Source organism: Homalodisca vitripennis, chromosome 6 (genome assembly GCF_021130785.1).
Source record: "Homalodisca vitripennis isolate AUS2020 chromosome 6, UT_GWSS_2.1, whole genome shotgun sequence".
NCBI classification, from domain to species: Eukaryota; Metazoa; Arthropoda; class Insecta; order Hemiptera; family Cicadellidae; genus Homalodisca; species Homalodisca vitripennis.
The window spans coordinates 161655545-161682533 of NC_060212.1; the positions used below are offsets into that span (position 1 = coordinate 161655545).

General features: G+C 31.5%; 1 protein-coding gene across 1 annotated transcript; it reads left to right on the forward strand.

Annotated features, from left to right (window-relative positions):
- Positions 1 to 19560: 19560 nt before the first annotated feature.
- On the forward strand, positions 19561 to 21425 carry LOC124365623 (neurogenic differentiation factor 4-like). The gene is made up of 3 exons (XM_046821613.1): positions 19561 to 19700; positions 20722 to 20950; positions 21147 to 21425. Exons 1-3 carry the CDS (start codon positions 19561 to 19563, stop codon positions 21381 to 21383), a joined length of 606 nt encoding a protein of 201 aa, XP_046677569.1. The 3' UTR covers positions 21384 to 21425.
- Positions 21426 to 26989: the final 5564 nt, after the last annotated feature.

Sequence of the window (26989 nt, forward strand, 5' to 3'; positions counted from 1 at the left end):
TTTTGCACTTTGATTTTCCTGAGGTCCTAAAGTATTGTATTGTCTAATATGTACTTTCTTTGTATATGGACACTCACTCCACAGAATACAATCCATTATAATATAGTATGAAATAAAATTATAAATTGTGTCACCCGTTTCGTATATTTGATATATTAAACCCTCATACATTGAGGCACAGGTGTTACACAATCTCTTCATATTACAATAACAAGAGCATTTTTGAAGTATATATCGTTTATGTTTATTACTTTTCGTATGTTTTGTGATGTATGTTAGATATTTTTGTAGCAGTAATTGCCATTAATGATATTTAGCTATTGCTTTAGAAGTGCGGTGTGATCAGTTTTATTATTTAACTGGTGGTTAATTTCTGTTTTGTAATATTCTGTTTTTCAATATAAATATACATAATCAAACGCCCAATCCACTGAGATTGTACACAATCCCTATGATTGTACCTAAATAGATGCATGATATGTACAGGTTAACCAGCAATGTGCCAGCTAGTTAAGACAGAATCCAATATTTGATATTTGATTTGAAGCAAGTCTATTACAACCGTACAATAAAAAAGGAGAATAGAGTTTGTGACAAGCTTTAATATCTCAGTATGTTTCAGCACTAAAGAAAGATAAAACTACCGATGTACTGTATTAAAACTAAAAATGTTTGTACGAGGAATCGACAAGTTAATCTTGTGAGTCGCCAAGAAAGTTATCTGATGCCTTTCACAAGTCAAGGATACTCTTCGTTACATTTTATGTTATCTTCATCATGATTTCTCTGTTCTGCTTCTCGAGTGACGTTGCTATCCTTTCTTGCGATATAAACGTGTTTTGTGAAAACTGATATACAGTATGATAATGTAAGTATAGTGAGTATAAACAAATAACTTCACAACTATTGTTAAGATTTTGATAAAACAAGTAAAGTTAAGAACTACAGTCGACATCTTGTAGTAGTAAGCTTTACTAATGTTGAACTTCTGAATAGGTAATAACCAGACCATAGACTACGATTTTAAAGATTCGGGTTATATTTCAATAGGTTTCCTCAAATATAAAAACTATGTCTATAAGAGTTGCATAATTGCCTTAAAACACTTAAATATAACAAGTTATAAATATAAATTATTTAATTTAAAGATTATGTAACGTTTAGTGACTGTTATGAAACCTTCATTAGTTGTATTGTCACAGAAGTAGAATTCTAAGAGCTGTGTATGTATATACATATGTATATATTTTCTTGGTTGGGAAAGAGGCAAAATCAGCTATGGATTAAAAAAATACTAAGATCAGAGTAAATTACAATGACCATAAGCATACACTTTTCAACATATTTTCTTGATCCTGGGAAGAAGGTAAACTCAAAAATATCGTCGGAAATATAACTCGCGCGAACTAAAAGGGTGCAAAACCTACGAAATTGCGGGAGAAACAGCGGGTAAGTGCTAGTAGTAAATAATGTGAGAATTCTCTATTCAAAAAGAAAAACCTACTTACTTACTTAGAATAGGAAACAAACGATTAGAGGAAAAGTTCCTGTCATTAACTTTTATAAAATAAAAGATATGGTACATTATGCAACAAATTTGATTAAAATTTATCTAGCATTATAACAGTATCCCGTGGATTTAGTAATAACATGTTTTATAAATATTCCAAGCTCATATAAAAATACCTTGAAATTTGTTGGTGTATTGCAGAGATTAGTTTTAGTAGGCTAAGTTTGTTCCTACAAGTATGATTATCTTCGATTTAGCATAATAATATAACACATCTAAAACGTCCCTGGCATTGTAAAATAGTTTAAATAACCAAGTTAAAATCAAATTTGTAATGCTGGAGACGACGTGATCTAAGGAGAACTAACAGGGCATGTTTAATTCGGGTAAGAACAAATATTTAATTAATTAAGAAAATAATCTTTATAATTAAAACATTTCTATAATAATTTAAAGGATGAGCACACACAATTGTGCTACATGGACTGTATGACGGTCGCATAGTAGTACATATTTAAATAAATTATTTCACTTTAATTCCCTTAATAATTTCCATGTAAACAAGATATATATTACACCTTGGAATTAAACCATTCAATTTTGATAGCGGGGATTTATTGTTCTATTGCTGTAAATGTGCTTTGCAATAGTAACATAGTAATTTATTTATTATTTGCAAAATGTACAAGATTATTATGTATGATTGCCTATCAAGATATGAAAAATGATTTACCATACATTCAGAGTAAGTTTTCGTATCAACTTACTAAGCTGAATGTTTAGAAAACTATCGTTAAGGTTATTGTACCCTATATTTATCTAAATGTTCAGTGTTTTAAAATGTATGAAATTGTATTTTAACAGATTTGCTTTGAGAAAACAATAAATTTATGAGGAATAGACAGGAATTCTGTAATAATTTAAATCTAATCAAATAACTCTTCATATTTAAAAGCTTTATCTAAAAAAACCAATATATTAAAACAAGATATAATTGGAAAGTATAACGATATAACATACGATAGTATAATTTAACAATGTAACCTTATACTTCGTTAATTTCTTTCTATTCTATATTGCAAATAATACAAGACACAACAAAACCATACCTTTTAAAAGTTAAAAAAGACTATGGAGTATTACATCGCAAAAGTGTAAAACGTCTTACATGAGATAAATTAATAAAAAACAGTGTTATCGTATTATTATACTTTTATTGAACTAACTATGTATAATTTAGTAAAAAAATGCAAAAACATATAAAATTAAGGAAATAAGTCAAAAGTTCGAAGTACGAGAAGAGAATATTGTAAGACATATTAATATATATTGATCTAATGAAAATAGGTTGAGGATTCATAAAATGCACCAACTTTTGAAGTTTACTTTTGCATCAATCAGCTAATTGTTCTCACAATTGAAATTTGTAAAGTTTATAAAGTACCGATCTGGTTCCTTTTGTAGGAAAGTAAATAAATGTTCTATAAATTGTCGAGAAGAGTTCGTACAGTTATCGACGTTACTAAATCCGTAACGCTTGCAGAAACAAAGAGGCGGCAAACTTTGAAACTGGCAACAATGTCATAGTTCCTTCCCTTGAAACTAAGGACAAAGGACCTCAGAAAACTTTCCAAGTAAATGATTTACTTTCCAACTGTCCAGCGATTATGTATTTTATTTTGATGAAATTTATAATGTGGAAGAGAGTTGTAAATAAATTTGTGTAGTATGTACTGTACATTCACATTTCTTTAGTCAGAATTATTTTAATGACGTTAATGTGGCGTGTATGGTCTATGGAATGATATCTTTGTTTTAAAAATACGAGATTTTTATGTTTGAGTGATAAATGTTTGGCAGATTTTTAACTGTTATCAAACGAACAAGACTAGTGCTCACGTGATAGAATAGTTAACGAGCTGTACTAAAATTAGATTGCTAAATTGTGGATTATGTTGTCAATTAATGATCTCAGAACGTGAAATCTATTCTTTCCATCACTCAAACAGATTATCAAAATTCAAATTGGTTTATTGCTTGGGGTTAGGATTTATTGTTCTAGATTATGTACTTAAATTATTAAATGATTATCCATTCGTCTTTGAAAAATCACCTAAATATTTAAATTAGATATTAGGTTTTTTAGGAATAGGAATCATTATTACTAAATTTAGGGGTGACGTGAAAAAAATTTTTAAAGTAGCTACTGGAGCACCGTTTAAAGCTTTGTTAAAGCCTTCGGTGTCGCATAAGGTGCAATTATTGTATCTCAGAAACTAAAAACACCTCCCCCTTTGAATATAATTTAATACTCAGTAAACTCCTAGTAATATGACCAAATGCTAACTACATAATACACATCTTACGGTTACAAAATCACATGTTCTGTAAGATCAAGTCCCATCGAGAAGGTACGTGGAATTAACTAATGTGAAGAACTATGTATTTAACTCTTCCGAAAGTTTCGAAGAGTTTCTGGCTAGCAACAATAATTTTATTTATTTTGTTTTGTTGTTAATTTTTTATTTGATTTTACTTAAAGGAATTGTTGATCAGGCATTTTTAGGAGACTCTCAATTAGCCACCCTTATTATTTGAATATAAGTTGGTTTGGATAATATTTGAAATTATGCTATCATTTCAAATATTTTGACTGTTAGTTATAACAAATATAAGTTATAACAAATATTAGTTAAAACTAATATAAGTTATAACAAATATAAGTTATAACAAATATAAGTTATAAGAAGGTAGGAGTAGGTCGCACTACGTGTGACGTGACAGGCTTCACTGAGGTTCAATGCAACATTTTAAGTCTATAGCTTATTTCATTTTTGATAGACAGAACGACATACCATCACACAGAATAGAACTCTGTACTTCCCCCAGCAAATAAACTAGAAAACTGTGCCAGTCTACTGAGTAGCTTCATCGTCAGGTTGGACACGCAACATTATAGAACTCATTCTCGCGCATATACGTAGAAAGTTGTATGGAAAATTGTAAGTACGATATCTTGCTATATGATTATATCCATATTTTTGACAGTTAAAATGGGTTTCGTATAAGTGTTATAATAAACGTCTACACACCCTTCAACGGTGTAGTAAAGTACGGGTTGGATGCAGTTAGGATACATGTGTTAATATTTTACACGTTATATATATTATGAGTGTTCTGAGTTTGTTTAAAAATGTATTTATACTATTTGTTTCTCATTTCCATCATGTTTACCAATAGACCAATGTAAAAATATTTGCTAACGGTCAGCGAAATTCCATGAAGTTATATGAACCATCATGGAACATATTTTTCCTTGTATCAAAATTAAGCATCATATATAATTTCAAGTCTATAGGTCATTTCGTTTACGAGATATCGTGTTGAGAGACCGACAACTTGACAGAGAGAAATTAAAATGATATTCTTCCAGCGCTTCAAGTGATACGCTTCGCTAGCGCTCAGCTAATAAAAAATAATAATTAAACTAAAGGTTTGATCATTTTCAATTCTACTGATAATCCAATTGTTCTTAGAATACTTTTGCTTGTCTCGAGTATTTGAAAAAGTATTTAATTACATAAAAAAACTCATTAAATATATATAATATATACAATTAGAAAATGCCACTTCACTTTTGCTTTTTATAAGGGGTTTTGAGGTTTTTAGTTGTGTATGAAATACTTATCAAATTTAGAATCTGGAGGCCGTTACAACAATTTTTAGAACTGAGGTTGCCAAATGCTGTGTGGGATGTAAGGGTGACTTTAGTTAGTGTGCTCATGGACCAGTAATGATTGTGGGAGCTATTTGATACTGGTCCCTATGCAGTAAAACGAGATAGGATACTTAAATGGAAATGTATCTTACTACCCTTTACTAACCTAAGGAATGTTAGGGGAGAGCTCGGCATCCACTTTAAGGGAGCCTAGCGACGTTCCTGAGTATGACGGTGAGGACACCAGGGGTTACATAACTTTTAAATAAGTAACTCGTTATGAACATACGTTATCATACATTGTAAGAGAATCGTAGAGTAGTGACCATATTGAAGTGTTCCGTCACTGTATTGAATCATTTAAAATATTGACATTTTTCAAACGTTGATAATATTATCGTTGTACTTCTGGATGTAAGGGTAGAACTATTCTTGGTCTACAGACAAGTTTAAATTGGAATTAAAAGAAATCGTGGAAGTCACTAGATAATAGAGGTTGCTAGATAATAGAGATAAAAATTATCTAGCAATTCTATAACTAGATCTCAAACAGTACAAACTTAAATAATAATACATTATTTTTATAAATTTTTTTATATAAGTGGGTTTTTTTAGTATAATAATTACATTAAAGAATGTACTACACTGTGTGTATACTAAGAAAATACTCAAAATTTAATCGTTACAAGTATGGAAATATTTATTTAAAGTCTTCTACTTATCATAGTAGGGGTATTCGGTAAATCAGTATCCAAACCAGTATTATTAATCACAATTTATACTCACTATCACCGAGTAACGGTATCAGAAATAACGTTGGTTACAGGTAAGTACCGATAACGCACAATCAATTGTCTCTGAGCGGGTTTGCAAATACGATAACGCCTCTTCTTTCACGTCGGATACACATAATTCAGCACCTTGCTTTGTGATCTTTGAACCTCCTATATCTTTCTGCAGAGTAAATTTATGATTGTTACGTCTATTTTTTTATTCATTTACCTTGTGACGTTAGATATTTTAAAATTTTTATAACAAATCAATTGAGCCAGTAATTGCTCAGATTTATCACACAATGATAAGAGCAATATGCTGGTTTTCAAAAATTGTATTAGGTGAAACAAATTTTATTATTTATATGTCCACACAAGTTAGAAATATTTAATTATCCTTTTAAGTAAAATCACTATAAATTCACGTGAAAGACCAAAAGTTTATACATCCGATATTAAAAAAATCATAAATAACGTGTCCTATAAAAACAATGCAACCTACTACTGGCTATTCAAGTGTGCTATCTATATGTGATGATATATAAACACAATTTGGTATTTCACTATAATTTTGTTCTGAATTGAAAAAGCAACCTAAAACTATATAAAAATAGTTTTCTTATACATATAAAACTGAATTTTCAATATCTCTACGCTACGCAGAAAATATTACACATTAGGAGTAAAAAGAGTGAAATAAAATAAACGTCCATTAAACCAATTTTATTTTGTAATTTTTATTTCATTACAAGTATTGGTATAGTTAATTGTAACTTAGAAATGTAAATCCCTAAAATTGACTGATTTCATAAAATTTAAATTACTGACTGATTTTCAATAACCGATGTAAATTTGACTCAAATTAGAATAGTGATGACTTACTAAGAAAGAAACGTTCTAAATTGTAACGCTGGCGTAATACCCAACACAGTTCATTTACAGGACTTTTAACCTCGTGTTCAACAACGAATGACGTCATACATTTATAATTCTGTTATTACAAGACCAGACAAAGACGAGAAAACTTGCAAGCAAGAAACAGTGTCTTAAGTAACTTCCGGTTGTAACTGAGAACAATGGCCACGGTAATCTCATTGTTTGGCGACTAATTGTCCTAACCATCTCTTTGAGACACGCTATTAACGTAATATTTCGTTGTAAAGAAACTTCTACATCAGCGAGTTCGGTAAACAACTGAATAACACGTACCGTACACTTGAACTTCCACTGAGACTCGGGAAAACTTAGATACAAGATACAATGTCTCAAGTTTCTTCCACTTGTAACTGAAGACAATGGAGCGGTGAAGTCGTTGCAGAGTGACTAATTGTCTAAAAGTTTAATTGGAGAAGATGGTGTCACTGATCAACGTCCCATTGTTCCTTATCTCGTGAATTGACTGTTGAGAAAAGTCACATCAATATGAAAACAATACAGTCGTATACTAGTTGGGGAAGAATGTTAATGCTAACACGAAGGCCTGTGTTCTATGACAACAGTAAAGACACGCTTTTGTTGAATGCTGTCACCAATATAACAACTTGAAATATCGTACTAATATCTTTACGTATATGAATCTATCTTAAATTTTTATATGTAGTAAAACAAGACGATATTTAGAATATTCAAATGTATAACACTGAAATAAATTTAACTTCAAAAATCATTAAATTTAGAAATATTTGAAATAAAATTTTTAATAAAATTCCGATTATCAGTGTATTAATATTATTCACTCAATAAATTTCAGAACTACGGTTGATGTAAAATAAATTATATTTTCTATGTGTACCTTAGTATTAGAAATAAAATGAAACATGCTTTAAAATGAAGTATAAAGTTAAATTAAAATGTAATGAAATGTTCTTGGTTACTACCTGCCAAGAACTTTTATAAATTCACTACTGTTTTATGACAGGAATGGCCAATTAAAACAAGAAAATCCTATTGGAAAAAATACTAATTTAACCTGAAATCCAAAATATACAAAATAAAAGAAAGTATAGTTAATTTATACACACTTAATAACTTTTACTAATGTTCTTTTCGTTTCTTTCAACAGTGCCACTTTTATTAAATTTAATAAACTTAAAACTGATAAACATAGTTTGCAGAATCTTGAAAGTTATTATTTTAGTATCAATCTGGAATTGAATAAACTTATATCAATCCGTAATACTTCTTGTTAGAAGTTTTCTAAAAGTACATGCAAAGGCAATAATTGGATAATCAGTTTTAAAACAAATGGTTTCAACTTAAATGAAACTTTGCCCTACACGGTACTTACCTATACAAACTCGAACTCACAGTAACCGACCATAAAAAACGCAAAAGACCGCGACCCTACCAGAAGCCAAAATCGCATTAGGTTGGCAGTAAACGGTACATGTAAGGAAAACATCTCTTTATAGCCTAGGAGACAAACAATCACTCAATTAACATTCGCATTTTTCTAGAATGAAATACAGGTTTTTAGGGATGAGTAAAAGTTGTGTCAGCTGATTAAAAACAAAAAAAGAACTTAATAATAGAAGAAGAATGGGCAATGCTAGATGCATCTAACATAACATCAACTAACCTAGCCCCCAACTGAAATGAGACTTTCACCTTTAGGTGTCAAATTTATATTCATAAAGCGATCAGAAGTTGATTTTTGCACTATTGGTTTTAGATGAACAAGAACTTTAATTTGAGAAAATTACTTAAAGGAATCCTATTTATAGGCCACTCATACTTAGAGGATTTTATATTACATTAAAATGCAACCAGCTCCCGTTATATTTTGGTGGAGAGGGTATTCTTTTCAATCCATGACAACGTTCTTAGGTAATGTTTTTTTATAATTTTAAAGTTCATTTGTGACTTATCAACAGTTCTAAAAGGTCGATGACAGGATTTCTGGAACAACCGGTTTTAACAGCATTATAAACGGAGCATACGAAGAGGAGAGGATTGAGATTAAGTTAAGGACGTAATGATCGGAAAAGTGATAGTACCCAAAAATATAACCCCGATATTTATGCAGCGTCCACACTTGAGATGTGTAGACGGATTATCTGATGGTAACACTGGCTCCCATAAGATAGGAGTATACGAACAATATCTAGAAAATATTGTCATCAGAGCAACAACGCAGTAAGCTGCTTGGAGTCAACTAGTTTCTCACATGATTCAAGTGTGGGAGGTGAGTGTACCTATTTATACGTCCTTGCATCCTAGTTTCTATTCATTTACGATGAATGGACAAATAAAAGCATTGAAAAAATCATCAATTTCAAAATATGCAGACCATTTAAATAACACCGGCTATACATACACTAACATCGAAAAAATCTTGAAATTTTACACAGAAGCAAAAAAGTCACCTATTGTCTACCTTATAGCATTTTGAAATTTACAAAAGTGCCAAAATTAATCATAATATATCATTAAATGACAAAGATTTTCTAACAAAAAGTTTATTATTCGATAGACTTTTAAACGATATACATTGATCACACATAAAATTAAATACAATAAATGTAGCCACCAAGGTAGTGAAAAAGCACATGAAAATTTGGTTTTCATTGTTTATTTTCATAATTTAACCCTTAGTACCTGAAGATGAATTCCCAGAATTCGAAATGTACATTGTACGAAAATAACAAAGTTTAAAAAGTGTTAAAAGGTTTATAATTATTATATACATATCTAATTAAGATTTTGAAATTGTGTAAAATCATTCTTGCCCAATACAAAAAAGGTATGATTAAGAGGTTTGTCGCCAGTAGGCATGAGGAGATATGGCGCCCACCCCACTTTAAAAGAGGGGAAGCATGGAGACAGACATAAAAATGCTGTCCTTCTGTTGCTTGCAATGCAGTTTAAATTCAAACTACAATTTTACAGCAATACTTGATAGTACATGACTAAGAAAATTTAACAGTAGAACTAAATATTTATTTAACTAAAGTTTTTGCAACGTATATTTTCCTATAGTTTACATTTTATAAAAATGCAAAAAAACTAACAATACGGTTTATGTAAAGAAAAAATTTTGCTTTTTGTTATTGGTATTTTTTAATATACGATAAATATTAAATTTACATACGATATTACAGTTCAAAGTATTAGGATGGAGGGGGATGGGTAGATTTTAAGACGCCCACATGAAAGTTAGTTTATGGTGGTGCAAAAAGTTATTATTCGTATAGTGATTATGAAATAAAGAAGAGCGACTTACTGTTTCAAACAACTATTGTGAATATTATGATGTTGCAACTAAAAAACATTAATGTCTGTTAGTCGAAAGCATATTATACAATAATTTATTATTTATGTAGCTATACCACTATACACATCCACAATGTAATGTAAACCTAAATAATGCCATTGTGTTGAAGAAGTCCGTGACATTTCGAAATCCTGTGTAATGTTTCTAGGTTCTTGTGTTGTAAAACACCATCGTGTTCTGAACAATGGGGTTCCTTTGTTGTAACGGCTCATATCTACATTTATTCACTGTCCGACTGTCATGAACCATTCTTCTACATACAATCCAGGCTTTGCAAACAGGCGGGTATTGTGTCAGTAGAGTTATTGTGTTCTTAGTTCACCCTTAACCGTCTTTTCGTTTTGTGATTTGTGGAATTATCATACTCTCGGAACAAAGTTTCGACAATTCTTCAAATTATTTGAAACGGAAAAGGACCAAAATAACCATCGGCTACGATTTGACTGTGGAAGAGGAAAACTAATTTAAATTCACCGATTTATCTATAACTAGAACAGCTATAATGAAAGTTGATAGCCGTAGCAAAACCAATATTGTCTTACTTTTAAATAATTAATATTTTCTCAAGAAAATTCAAATTGGACAGTCCTTCAGGTTTCAAAATTATTAAGTTCGGAAATAAAATTTTTTATGTTTGCATAAACTATTCGTTTCTAAATGTTATACGAAGAAAATTATATGTAAAATCATCGATGTTTTTGTTTATTTTAGAAATATATTACGTTTATTTCTACTAGAATTGTGTAGCTAAATAAAAATTAGACTTTACTTTATTATATTAAAAATAATGATTACATTGATGGGCTATTTTTTTTATTTAACTGTATAAATGTTGAGGCAAATGTTGCCACATATTCTTCATTTATATTAATCTGCCAAGTGTATAAGTAAACATTATATGCATAAGGTGTTTGTGTGTAAAATATTTCATACAGTTTGTCATTATAACATAAATCAAATCGTCAAATATCCAAGTATTTATAGAAGAAACGTCGTATTGAGCGTTTAAAATATCGTCTGTAAACTGTGATAATGACTTGCATGCTTTCCTTGGCTTTGTCTAAATTATAAGTTGTGTCGTGTCGATTGACCACATGTAGTGGGAAACACTCGCACTCGGAAACTATTAATCTTGGAAAGTATGATTAGTATGATCAGCACGCGCATCATCGAGTTGTGATAAGATGTCATTGCTCACCGCTTATCAGTTACCGAATATTAAGTTAAACGAGAAAACATTACAAAAGTGTATAACCTACCATTCACATAAGATGGCACTGAATCAAGCGAATCGCTTAAAATACGTTGATTGTAAATTGAATGAAAATTTACGATGTCAGTACTTTTATACTATAGACATCGCATCTGTCGTTCTTGGATATAAGAGTGGTAGACCAGTATTGGACTCGTTTATTGCATTTAATAAATAAATAAACGTTTATTTTTTATAAAGTCTTTAATGGTTCGTGTTTTAGGGTACAATTATTCTGTATATCTGTAGTAATTCCCTTTTTTCCACATGTTATCTTATGTGTTGGTTGCACGATTAATTAATATATTCAGTATATGAAATATCTGGTTTGGATGATGTGGTAGCTTCTGGTATCTGCTATGTATATGGGAAACTTGTATAACAAATGTTCTAATTTACGACTAATTTCTTCTTTGTCGTTAAGTCCATCGCATACGGTACAATTTTAACCTTCTTTAGTAACCCTAATATGAATATGTGACATGTATGTTTCAAACGCTCATCTAAGCTGTCTTTATAATGCGGCAAACTTTCCATTTATCATCTAATTAACAAACCCATAACTTCAATAAGTATCTTCGTTCTTTCCAGTGTGTTCTATTTACTGTAACGTGTTTCATGTATACTATACGTTTGGCACTACAGGTGACAATGGTAATCCAAATAATGCAAATGTCTCAGTGTAGTGAAAGGTGAAAATTGGTTTTAGAAAACATAGAGTGATTTTTTATAATAACTAAATATTAAAACAAATACCGTTTAAATTTATATAAATAAATATTTTATCCTTTTCTGATTTACCCTTTTTAATACGAAAATTTCAAATTACGATATACAAGAGTAGCAAGAGTATATATGTGTTTTACTATAAACCAAGATTGTGTTTGGATCAGAGAAAATGATACCGGTTAAAAATAGTGATAGAACCCAATTACTTATTACATTCATAATATTAGTTACGAGTTTTATCTTGATATTATAAATGTCAACATATAAATACACTAAATAAGGAAAGTTGAAACATTATTTTCGGATCCATACCGTCTGTTTATTTTTTTTTAACACCCAGATAGCAACAGTCAGCAGAGATTGGGTCCAGGGATCAGCTCATTCGTTTCAGCAGAGTTTCGCACTGTGCTATGCAGAGGGGTCAAAGCAGCTCAGCTTAAATCTAGTCGTGTGTGAGGAGGTAGCTCAGAAGTCAAGCTTGTTCCCAGCTCAAAGCCAAAATACCAGTCGGGTTACGCAACTCATAATCGCTATTCGCATTTAAATGTTAAACCACGGGGGCCCACTCAATCACCCCGTGCGAGCAGCAGGAAGCTACCTCACGATTGTCCAGATGAAAGGTACCTTAATCCACTGGACACTACCGGCCACGAATTTTACGTTAGTAGGTTTGTTCGGGCACGTGGAAACACCCAACCTACCTCAGGATTATCCAGATGAAAGGTACATTAATCCACTGGACACTACCGGCCACGAATGTTACGTTAGTAGGTTTGTTCGGGTACGTGGAAACACCCAACCTACCTCACGATTGTCCAGATGAAAGGTACCTTAATCCACTGGACACTACCGGCCACGAAGTTTACGTTAGTAGATTTGATTTGGCACGTAGAAACACCCAACCTACGTCACGATTGTTCAGATGAAAGGTACCTTAATCCACTGGACACTACCGGCCACGGATTTTACGTTAGTAGGTTCGTTCGGGCACGTGGAAACACCCAACCTACCTCTCGATTGTCCAGATGAAAGGTAACTTAATCCACTGGACACTACCGGCCACGGATTTTACGTTAGTAGGTTTGTTCGGGCACGTGGAATCACCCAACCTAGCTAACAGCCGTCGCGGAATGTTCGCCCACAATAGGCCATATATACTCACTTGAAATGGACCCCGTATTTTACGACATAGACTGTGGATGGAAGTAATGTAACTTACTGTTGGTTGACGCTGTGTTCGTTTTCCTACTACTCGAGTGTACAGCGCCCCTTGTCGCTTATCGCTAGTCGTTGTTCGGACAAATTGATTCCTCGTTTCTTTCATCATCGCTAAATTTAGTGTTATTACTTCTTTTAAACAGAGCTAAGTATTATAGTACTGGAAACATAAATTCTTCTCTGCTGCATAAGTAAACTGTCTAAATTTTACAATTAATTACAAGCTATACTGCAAACACTAGACAATCCAAAGTATAATTTGTCAAAAGTATGGACGGACAATATTGGGCTTAAAATCCTTTTGATTATTACATAATATTTTATTATTTTATTTAAAATATTCTGAGATAACTCTCTAAGAGTCTCGGTCGATAACGTTAAAGCGTTGCTACAGACGTAAAACACTTACCTTTAGCATAAATAAATTAAATTATTACTAATTGTGACCAAACAAATATACTGATTTATTTTCTCCGGCTAAGAAACATTATTTGTGACCTGAGCTGACCCTGATAATGCTAAAACTTAGTAGGAAAGTCACAGACAGGAGGTACAGGTACAATTCACTATACACTTCTACAATACACTTGCAGCTGTATATATTTCAGAAGCCCAAGTCAGAAACACCACCCACGAGAGCCATTAGAGCGGGTGTCCTCTGCTCTCCAGTTTCTGGACTATCCTTGTAACATTCCAATTAAAGGATTATAAATCTCACTAACATATGTAAAAAGGGGTTAATGGTCTCAAACACTCGTACATTAAAATTGCACTCTTTAGTTTCTTTTAATCTGAATCATGTCTAAAGCAATAAAAATGTTAAGTGGAAAGATTCCTAAGCTTCTATTATTGGAGGGTATGTGACACTCATAAACCAACCAGTAATGTTGGAACGATACATTGGGAACTTAGCGACTTTAAATTTAGTATCTTTTATTACTATTCAGGGGACTGACACAATTTTTCTTCTCTCTGACTACCAATCTGTTTGATCGTCTGGGCACTATAATAAATTATTTATAAGTATAGTGTTGTGTGTTTTTCATTGGTTTGCAAAGTTTTTCTTGGCCGTTTATCTATTTGTCTGCAGGGTACCACCAAATCGCATTGAACTACGGACTTTTCATGAAGTTCAGCCATTCAACCCTTTCTACCACAGCTACGTTATGTGTAGTACACTTCCTACTTCAACCTTTTCTAAAACCTCTGTTGAGTCTAGAATAAGAAAATATCTAGATAAGAAAAATAAAAGTTTTGGTGAAAATTTACTTTTAACTGTGCATTTAAGCAAATATGCAATGCTTGATCAGTAGTGTAATGCAAATATAAAAGAAAAATGTAAAGAGCGTTATCAAACCCATCTGAGCTGTCTTGACAGAAATAGACTTCTGAGACCCGTGCATTTACATATATTTTCTTGATCAGGAAACAAGGTAACTATGGAACAAAAAATACTAAGACTCGACTAAACTACAATGACTATAAATATACACTCTATGGTAGATTATCCTGATCGTGGCAACAAGGCAAACTCAAAATTGGCGTTGGAAATATAATCAACTCGATCCAGAAGTGCACATATACGTTCAAAGCCTACGAATTTTCGAATTTCTTTCGAAGCCACGGGTAACTGAAAGTGCAATCAAAAGTGATACTCCTCACACTAAATGTAAATTGTTAATGACATAAAAATATTGAAGGACATTGCGTCCATTTTTTACTCTATTGTATTATATTATAATGCTTTCAATAAAAAAGCTAATAACCTTGACTTTGGGGTTTCTTCACATTACTTCAGTGTTCTTCTTGGTTCCAGTGGTACTGAAACTGTTGGAACTGTTCAATAAAATACATGAAATGTTAGATTTGATGCAATGCATATTACTTGCCATTCAAGAGGAAGTCCTAGTATATAAAAGATGAGAACGTTTTTGAAGATGTTGTGTGTTAGATAATTAATCACACGAAACCCAATAAGCATAATTGGACGAAATTTGGCATTTAATTTAATTAGATACAAAATCAAACATATAAATATTTAAATTCCAAAATACCAATAAAAATACTCTTAAAAGTAATTTAAAATAATTTATTTACCGTAAATAGTTGTAAGAGCTGGTCGAGCTACAGGTCAGGCCTCGCAGTGTCCCATTATTTATTATTCGCATAAACTCTAAATATCAGCTTTCTCAGTATAAACAGTAATGAAAAGAAGTATTACTTAATGTTTATTATAGACTGTCACATACCCGCGGCTTCGCTCGCATTTCTACACAACACTCCGTGTATTTGTTTGAACAGGTCCTACGATTTAAGTAACATGAACTATTTTAGATCAATGTCGAGGAAATCCAAAGTCAAAAATATAGTTTTGTAATTCAAAATAGTACATTTTTATAATTTTATGGTTTGAAATAATTGTTATTGAAAATTCAAAACTAAGGTGGACATCAATAATACTAACACATTTCAATACTTATATTACGATACTGTCTTGTCATTCATATATATATAGATTATACAGTAAAGTTCCTCAGCCCAGTATAGCAATTATACAAGGTGTCCAAAAAGTCCCGGGTCGGTTAAATATTTTTCAAAATATTTTAAATAGAGCTACAAAACCTTACACAAAGTTACTGGACATAAAAATCTATTTTATCACATATTCAGTGATCCGCTACTTCCTCAGGGGGGCGGCCCGCTAGAAGTCAGAAGAAAATCTTAAATGTAAGCATAGGTTGATATACATATCAAATAAAAGGTCTTTATTAGTAGAGTACAGAGCCGCATACCTGACCTCAAACGGATAACCGAGTCAAATATGACAGCCGTTCAAAAATAGCTTGAGTTTGCAACTTAGGTTAATGTAAAAAATACACTGATAAGCGTTAAACACACGCGGTTTTTGGTTGTATTATGTTTTTGTTATTGTAATGAAACTTATTATTCTACAACAACAACTAATTGTAAACAGTTTTGGGTTAGTAAAGTTAAAATCAAAAAGCTTATCAGTGCATTTTTTATAATCACGGTCTCACTGCGCTCACTCGATCCCTTGAATTGTAGTCACACAGTGAATGATTTGTTGAATCAAGATAATGCCCAGACCCTGTAAATATGCCGAATCACAATGTCTAAGGAAACCAAGTTCAATACCTTACATGTACACATTCCAAATCTAGATATTTAATTAAAATCTAAAATAAATTAACTAGTTTGCCTTGTTGCGAAAGTTTTCTAAATTTTTTATGCTTTCATTCTATACATTTAAAATAATTGAAAACATTAGTTAATTATTTTAAAATATGATCTTTCTGTCATAATACAATGTTTAAACATTAATTGAAAACATTAGTTAATTATTTTAAAATATGATCTTTCTGTCATAATACAATGTTTAAACATAACATACATAACATACATTTACCAGGATATTTCGATTCGTATAACACATCTGTTGAGACCAAGATGGGATATTTGCTGTTTTAATAAGAACAGGACTATATTAATCCCAGATGTCCTATGAATGGCCATTAAAATCTTCAACACTTGGTGGAATAGTTTATGCGTGAAAGCAAAACAAACAAACAAAGGTACTTTCACATTTATAATACTATTAGGATGCGGAACTGAGGAATTCCTGCTAATTAGTTTATTATGAATGAATGAATGAAAATGCCTTTTTATTCAGAGCGTATCTCAGTAATACTGATAAAAATACACAATCGGGAAGATCTAAATAATTGTCTAATTTAAAAAGCTACTAACAGATTTGCAGTTCAGTAATTCTTCAGGGAGGTTATTGTATATCGTATTTTTGGTCCGATGAAAGAAAAGATTTAAGACCATCGCCCGATAGAAAGTGAAGTTTCTTACACTAATACTTGTTGTGCAGGATGACCTACTCCCGATAATGAAGTCTCTCAGTGACGTAGTAAAACATCCATAGGAGGATTAACTGCGTCCTGAATGTAGGCCGCACAGTCGTACATTTCGAGTGTTACATGTACCGAATGGTGGTGTTTTGTAATTAATGGATTCTACTAGCACCCCCTTGAGATACTGTTACCATACGCAAGATAGAATTTGTTATTAGCCCAAAGAATGTGACTTATTACGGTCCATTTCGGACATTTACTTAGTAACAAGTGTTGTGAGTGTTCACATGAAGAGTAGTCGAAATTGGTGTCCTTAAACACTGTCGGATGGAATATTTACAGTGGCCGAAGGCACATGAAGAGAGGTGCATTAATATGATTCAGTGAACCATTCAATCGTTGTATCCTCCGTGACTACAAATTTAGAAAACAAGCGGCTGTAATGATTCTGTTACTACATAGTAAGTGGAATTATATAGCAATACACCAAACTAAATAATTATTTATAACAGAAAATCGTCGACGGAATATCGCGTTCATTTTTCACTGATGAGGGATACGTTACAGATTAGGTAAATAAATATTGTTTTAATTCTTACACTAAATCAATGAATTAAAATGGTACATCGAACATGGAATGGGAAGCAAGAACTTATACTGTACTGTATCAGGTTTACATATATAAGAAGGTATAAATCTCCTTTGGTAAATTAATCTAATCGTAAATGTTATTTGTAAATCGGGACAGTCTCCAAAGTTCACGTCATTGTGTGTTTGTGCGTATAACCACGTATATGTATCTTAGCCAAATTCCCTGGATTAAAATACACTAATAATATAAATAATAGAGGGCAAAACATTGTGTAAAGTAATTATACATTCAGCAAGATATAAACTCATTTTCAATGTTTCATTGAATCGCTACTCTTAAGTTTCCTATCATATAATTAGTGTTATTCATGTCATCTTTGTTTTATTTATGAAGCTTTAGTTTAAAAGCGATAAAATACAATGAGTGAAGGATATATCGGTCTAATCTGCTATTAAAAAAGGGGAATATCTTATCTACTATTACCTTAGCAGCTCACAATATATTTAGTCGTTACTTCTGAGCAGTGAAAATAAAAGGATTAGTATTGGAATTCTTTATAAGTATTGTAACAGTAATAAAGAACCACATAAGATGAATTTTGTGTTTGGCTCTGAATTCTTTTGAAACTAATGCGCACATACAGCGTGACAAAATGTTAGAAAATAAGTAAAGCACTGGAAAAATAATTTAGAATCTGGAATAGGACTGCTACAAAATAGTTGCTACCAAACTTGATTTTACATGAGTGATAATTAGGTGGCAAAACAAAATATTTTTATTCCTTTCATGTTTGTCAGTTAAACTAACAGGTTGGTATATATATATATATATATATATATATATATATATATATATATATATATAATTTCAATGATTGAATCACAAAAAGTACTTGCTCCGCTGGGAGATAATATATTATATATAGTATTATTTTTTTGGTATTGTTATATATATATATTGTATATGATTCAGCTTATTTTATATTAGAGTGAAAAACAGTAGTAGAGTTATTCTTACTGTTTCAGTAAGAAAGCCTTTATATATAAAATGATTCAAATAATTATTCTATAACATGTTTATTACATTATAACAATTGATATATTACAGACTCATTTTAACATTTTTAAACTGTAAAAATGGACATATCTGTTATCAATAATTCGTACATAAAAATAATCTATACTTGGGTAAGTGGAATGTAGCATGTAAACTTACGTAAATTGAATCCAATTAAATAAATTCATAATGAGTTACGAAAAATCTACTTTTAATTATTACGGTTGCCCACAAATATGGGCTCCATATGAGTAAAGTTGTTACATAAGTTATCGATCTACATAAGTTGAAATAGTGGCAACATAATCCAAGTTTTAATCAAAATATCGGTTACATCAACTAAACACAAAGAGTGTGACAGTTGAAATTGTTTGTTTAACATTGTTGTGCAAGTACAAATAATACGCCAGTCACAGTTATTGGTGTGTAGGAGGCAGGTGGACTTGTGATCGATACTATACAACGTTTGTTAATTAGATAAAGTGTTGTATTAGAGAGAATTAGGATGATAAGATAAGCTGTGGATGAGCCGTTTAGTGGAAGCGAAGTTCTGACTGGAGAATGGTGAACTATGCTGGAGGTTCCAGAGGTAACGGGTGTGCTGGAGGCTCCAGGAGACATGAGGCAAGACGCTGGAAGGCCAACTCCAGAGAGAGGACAAGGATGCACTGTCTGAATGCCGCTCTAGACAACCTTCGGTTGTAAGTGTTTGCAACAGATTAATTTTTTAAAAGACAACTATTATTTATATTTATTACATTAGCAATAAAACGAAAGAGTAAATATTTAATTATAGCTTGATTGACGATAGAAGTGTATGTTAGGATTTTTAAAAGTTTCCATCGTTACAGATTATACAATTTAGTAATATATAACGATTGGAAATATTTGAAATCACACAATTCCTACATATATATGTGTTTTTATATTGATTTCAAAATACATAAAGGTTACACATTAATATAATAATACACAATAGTAAAAAAATCAAGTATTTTTACGTTGCCAACTACATAAATGGAAATCAAGTGATAGAAATAGGAAAGGGCTGATAAAATGAGGGTTCTTACAAGGATAACTCTTTTTTAATTGACTTCATACAGTAGAGAAATATGTGGATTACATAATCTCGCGTAACCCTTGTTGTTCTGAGGTCATTCAAATGAGTGTAAGTAAGGGCTGTGCAGTTCTAACTTTGGTGGTCAATCAAGATGGCGTGATGGTAACAATTTAAATATCTCAAGCTTTAAATTGTGTAGGTAATATCGTGACGAAGATGAACCACATAGCTTAGACAAATATTTACTTTTCTAAACATTAACTCAACAAATGGCATTCGTTAAAACATTTGAATGAGTTTATGGTTTGTTGATAATTTTGATGCTTTTGATCCCTGCATATACCGTCCCACAGGAGCAGTATTTGCATAGAAATCTGTACAAGATAGTGGACTAAGGATAGCCACTAATTACATTTTCCATATGAACAGGTTATTGATTCAATAGATGCTATCTAATGACATTATAGATATATTATCATTGTTGATAAGGTTGTAGATAACAGGATACTCATTTATGATTATATCTGAGTGACAGAATGTGAAGAAATGCATGAAAACCCAGAAAAATTTCGTGTCTAGGGAGATCGGCTATATCTCACCACTAATCAGATGGTTCATACAAACCACATTCAAGATCTTATTGTCTTGGTTTTTGTTTATAGGTTGATGCCCGTTGATCCCTGCCTTTACCAGAGTGGTAGCATGCACCAGAAATTATCCAAGATAGAGACACTAAGGATGGCTATAAATTACATCTCTGCGCTGCAGAGATCCCTCTCCCTGAATGAAGCTCTAGACTTGATGACTTTCTGGAGGCTTCTGACCAGGGGACTCAGTCAGCAAACCGCCCAGCTAGTTGCTGCGAGTCTTCGACTGTACGCCTTCAACAAGGTACACTTTTGTTGGTCATATATATATATATATATATATATATATATATATATATATATATATATAGTTTTGGTGGTTTTTCTATCAAAATGTTCTTTAATTATGGTTTCATTTATTGCCTATACCTATTTGCAATTCTTGAAACTGAATAAAAAGAAAGTTGTACCTTTGGTGATGTAAACCTGCATGTCGCCAGTGGCCAGCAGTGTCGACTCTCAGTACTGCCTGTCCTCTCACTGTCCAGGAGCCTCTGCCGGATCCTCCCGACAGGCGGCAAACTTGGGTGTCTCGTTGGCGACAAAGTCTACAGTCTGCTGATCCTGCACATACGCAATGGTTTCCTGCAGAGACACAACCACACTACCTGACTGCTACCTCAGCTGACAGCGAAGTTGCAGCCGATTGTTATGGCATTGACGAATTCATGTTTTAGTTTGTTAAGTTTATCAGTTGTATAAAAAATGTTCTGATAGAATCTTCAGTAACATATAAAAACCGGATTATAACTAGCTAAAGTAGCTCATAACTGCCTAAACTGGCTCATATTCGGCTAAATGGGTTCATAGCCAATTAAACGGGTTCATACCGGCTAAAGTGAGAAGCAAAACACTGGTTAATTATATATTAGCTTAACGTTTCATATATTTACTGTTTGCTTAAGCAGAAAACCCAAGATAATTTCAATACGTTTTTAATACTAATATTCATTATAAGCAAACGCAAACAGCTGACTTAGCCTATTTAAATAATATAATAATATATATGTGTACTTATATTTAATCCATAAATAAGAGAATAATGGCCAACTGAAGAAGGAAGTAGGGCAGGTTTCATACTTTCTATACTGCTTCACTGTTTTAACATTTCATTCCTTTGAATACTTACCATATATGCAACATATTATAATAAGAAAAAAATTATTAATCTTATGCAATTATGCCTTTATTATAACGCAAACTAGTAACTTAACGTCCTAAATCAAAATAGAATTTTGTATGAATATTATTTTCTTTGATAATATTTAGGCAGAAATTCATAATCAACATTAATTAGTTGAATTTTATGAGTATTTTATATTTTAATGTATGTTATTGTGATTTGAGATACATTGAGATAGATTGATAGTCATAGTTATAGTAAAATCTATTAATGCATTTGCTTTAATTACATACTCAGATGGTTATTAGTGGTTTCAACATGCTTCTCTTGTACCATAATCTAGATCTACTATATGCTATACATTCGTCATTCCTTGCTTTTCTAAATCAACAAAAATCTAAAAATAGGAACTGTTGTATTTTAAAAAGTTTCTGTTAGAAATTAAGGAATCCCCAATGAATATCCATTATTAGAATTAACTCATCACAGCATCCTAAGAGGGATTAGCAGTTTGTAATTAGCGTCTTACTCACAATAATAATAATAATAAGGTAGGAGTACGCCACATAACATGTGACCCGTACTCAGATATACAACCACACCACAGCAGCACAATTAATATTTGATGTTAATCTGTAGTTTATTTCATTATTTTTATATCATATGGACAGATAGACAGACAAACAATCATACATAACAGACAAGTTTACGTCCTCCCGATATACCAGAGAGTAATTGTGTTATGCAACAATGATACTCTGTCTAACTCCTTGGTTGGACTAGAATCGTAAGAGAACTAATTCTCATCCAAGTAGAATAAATTTGCATGAAAATCTTTATATGGAGGTAAAATATTTCTCGAGATATCGTGCCACGTGACACATTCACATCATTAAATAAAAGTCTACTCACCAAGTCATCTTAAGATTGATCTATGTGTTGAGTTAGATAAAATACATGTGGTAAAATATAACATGCTAAAAACTCATATAATTGTTCTCAATTTGTTTACAAATATATTTACAGGTATTCTGCTATTTTCTTGTTGGAATAATAGTTTTCTAAAAGACCAAAATTATTCTCTAACGCTTCTCTGAAATCCAAGATCTACTATCATAAAATTCTATATATATATATATATATATATATATATATATATATATATATATATATATGCTAATTTTCAACAAAATCGGTAAACCCGTATTGAAAATAAAATTAATTGTATGTAAAAAACAAAATGGCCGATCTAAGGTAAACGAAGCAAGATAGGACTATACATTATATAACATTTTTCGTTCAGTTTGACCTCCTGAACAATTTGTTGAAGTTTGGTCCCGTAATTTTGGAGCACGCTATATACATTTTTACGTGTCAATATTGATTTGTTATCGTAATTAAAATAGAGGAATTGTTTAGATTACTAAGATAATGTTATCCGTGTAGGTTTTATTTTATATCGCAAGATTCAAGATGTCAGCCAAGAACAATCGTGAGCATTGCATATTAATATAACACATTTTTACGTGTCAATATTGATTTGCTATCGTAATAGATCAATTTTGTTAATTTAGACGTCTCAATCAATAATCACATCTCTAAACACTTTAGCCTAAGATAAAGTTACAGGGACTATCCAAACAGTTTAATTATAATAATAGTTAAATGTCATTTAGTACCAGGTTCTGATAGACTTAATACTCCGTAATGAATTCCATTTCAATTCAATAAAAATTTACATAGTTCGAGTATTATCAGTGAATTTTTAAATCATTTGTTCTTGACTATTTCATAATGATTAATTACGTAAATAATTTTAAATAGGGAAATTTATAAAACAACTGTTATCCCTATTAGAAACCCTAAACGGATAAAAAATATTTTTAAATTTACAAATAGCATAAATTGCTGCCCTACTCTTATCTACATAAACTTTTATAATAAACTGTAAATATTTTTAAATAAATTGTAACTTTACAACCGTAGAATAGTAATTGCAGTTTCAACGCCTTGCCACGCCACTTACATATTATATATATATATATATATATATATATATATATATATATATTTCTTTATATATATAAACAGTAAAAGAATTGATATATATATACATATATATATTTCTTTATATATATATATATATATATATATATATATATATATATATATATATATATATATATAATTTAAAACCTATAGATCGGTTCATTCTCGAGATATCGAACAAATAAAGATGTTCCAATTCCTCTAGTAATATGCTTTCCTAATCCTGAGCCAATAATAAGTATTCCTTATAATAAAGAAATGTCTACACATTGTTATACCTTGAGATATGGAGTAGCTACATGACAACGTCTGTCATTCACTGAATCTAAATGAACAGAACCTTTTCCTTCCCACGATATTTCAGTTCATCGTGTTTATCATACTTTTTTATACTTATATATATATATATATATATATATATATATATACTTATATATATATCTATATCTATATATATATATAGTTATAGTTAAAGTATATTAGTATATTATTACCTTAAATCTGGATGTGCATACTATTTGGAGGTGGGTACATTAAAGACTCATGGCCGATATGTACAGATTTTCTAGTAACGTACGAAAAACCTTAAGCGATTACGTCCTTCCCTGTGGCAAACACGTTCAAACGCAGTAAATTGTTATCGTTGTGTAATTACTGTAATTGAGCGGTGAATATTTTGAAATAAACAAATATATCATACAGATTATTAGTTAGTTTAGTTATTTTTATGTATTTACAAACATATTATACAATATTTTACAATGTGTTAGTTGGAAATGAAAAGCTATCGTTTCCAATTATGATAGAAACAATCTCATTTCTTAGACAGTTCATATCAGTCGCATCGCATTCTTTCACTTTCACTTATAACATGATTAAACTGTGACATGTGTTGACAACAAAACATCGACAGCAAATATCTTCATCCTAATGCAAATGTTTACCAAAACCGTATTCTTGAACGTATGAAAAATTAACACTATTTACAGAAAGATGAATCCAATCACGATCGATATTGTAGGGATATTTTTTCAGCCATGTATATCACAATTTCTTATACTAATATATTTTTATTAAGCTTATAATTTATTAAACACAAATTAAAATGAAAACTTCAATCATCAAACTTCAACGGAGACCTATTTATGTGGCACAGCATCCTTTAACTATACAAAAACACGTAGATAGGAAAAGAAAATCTTCGTTGTTGTGACTTTGTCCCATCTGCAATACAGTTTTATTGAAACTGCCTTTGAAGTGAAAGAACGTAGAATAATTAAGACCCTTTGTTTTAAAAAAGAATGGAGGATTTAAGACATTGTTAAAGAAAGGAATATCCGGTAGGGACCAGTTTGAAACTAAGTGGGTGAAAAGTTTTAATTTAGGCGGACTTCCTCCCTTTAGTCGCGCAAAATGTAAACTTGCTGTGGTAGAAGCGAGAGCTTTTATGTTTAACGAATGCAAATTGTTTAGACCCAAGTAATGTAACAATCATAAAACCTACTCACGTTGTATTAGGACTTAAAGGTATATTAGTCGTTGTTAACATCAAAATAATTGGTTTATACTTCATTAAATTATATTAGTGATATATAGTTTCGTATAATTGGTACATGACATATATTCATGTATAAATATAAATTTAATATATAAAAATGAACAAAGTTTGGTCACTCTCCCAGAGCTTGAAACCGGATATTATCTATTCTGAGTATGCCGGGTCACAGAGGTTTTTCAGCACATATTCAACATTTCTCTAGGAGTTTTCACCTAATGTCTCGCCCTCTTTTATATATTCTCACCCTCTTTCATTTCTATGCCTCCGACTCCAAATCTTCCATACTGGTCACTGAAGCAGAAATGTATCCTCAGGTTCACAGCTGAATGTGATCATCTGCACCTTTCCTTCAAGCGAGTTGCCAAAAGATATAAAGATATGTGGTTATTCTCTTTTCCTCTTTATTTGCTGTCGTTTGGAAATTGCACAACCTAATGCGTACCACATCTATCACGTGATAACCGAATCAAGCAAAATTGAAGCCTCGGCTACAATACGAGCGATAAGCAACTGGTGATACGAGCGAAAAAGTTTAAATCGCCGAGACTAATGTGGCTACGATAGCAACGTCAAAATGAGCAAACAGACATATGAAACACAGGCTTGGAGATTATGTCAGATAAATGGTTGTGAAACCAATATAATTAAAAAAAATTTCTTGTCTAGATAAGTAAAAAAAACTCAAAAATAGTTGAGGATACTATTCCTTTAAACAGAACAAAGAAAAAAATAGTATAACCGATCCGTTATACAATTTTTCTTTGTATAACGAAAAAAATACTATAAATATTATTCTTTATACATCATGAATTAAACCTTATTGCGTTGTATCGGTCAGTTAACGTTCGTCTCCTGGTTGAAACACTAGAACCTTCCATCTTGCATTAGAATGAGGACGAATGGTTACTAAAAATATTGCTAGACAGGGTTCTGCGAGTGGAACGCTAGCAATATTGTCTCTTATTGCTTGACGATGAATGGGCAGTGATCGTTTGATTGCTTGATCGCTGAGTACTAAGACACCCTTTTCACCTTTTTTTAAAATTGGATACTTTGTTTGGTTTTACCAATTGCCTGTTTAACCTCTTAATTGATCACAATATTGTACGATATTTGTTCCTATTTTCTAAAATAGGACATTATTCTAATTTCGTTAGTATCTTTCAAAACGTGTGGGATATTTACTTTTAAAACTATAGCTTGTTACGTATATAAAACTCTGAACCTCAATACAAGTCAAGCATAATATTGTATGCGCCATATGCGGCACAATGGGAACCAAGATATTCACAGGCAGGCAAAATGTCATTAAACATGTACATAAAAATACAAATTTGTACTTAAGTTATTGTTGAGCTATTCTAGGTTCATGATAAAGTCCCATGAAGATTTATGAAGTCAATAAGAGTTAGATCCATTGGTTTACGGTGGTTCACTGATGGTAGGCAAAAACGCAATTGTTCTTTTTCTATACACAATTGAATGTTGCAGTTCTCACATTTTATCAGAGATTTGTCCTTACATAAAGAGCGCTTACGTTTTGTCCCTCCTCC

Bases quoted from the DNA above. Each gene is read 5' to 3' on its own strand.
- LOC124365623 (XM_046821613.1), top strand. From the start codon at position 19,561: ATGGTGAACTATGCTGGAGGTTCCAGAGGTAACGGGTGTGCTGGAGGC. The intron at 19,701-20,721 runs GTAAGTGTTTGC...TTTTGTTTATAG, and splicing joins GCTCTAGACAACCTTCGGTT to GTTGATGCCCGTTGATCCCT. The intron at 20,951-21,146 runs GTACACTTTTGT...GCATGTCGCCAG, and splicing joins GACTGTACGCCTTCAACAAG to TGGCCAGCAGTGTCGACTCT.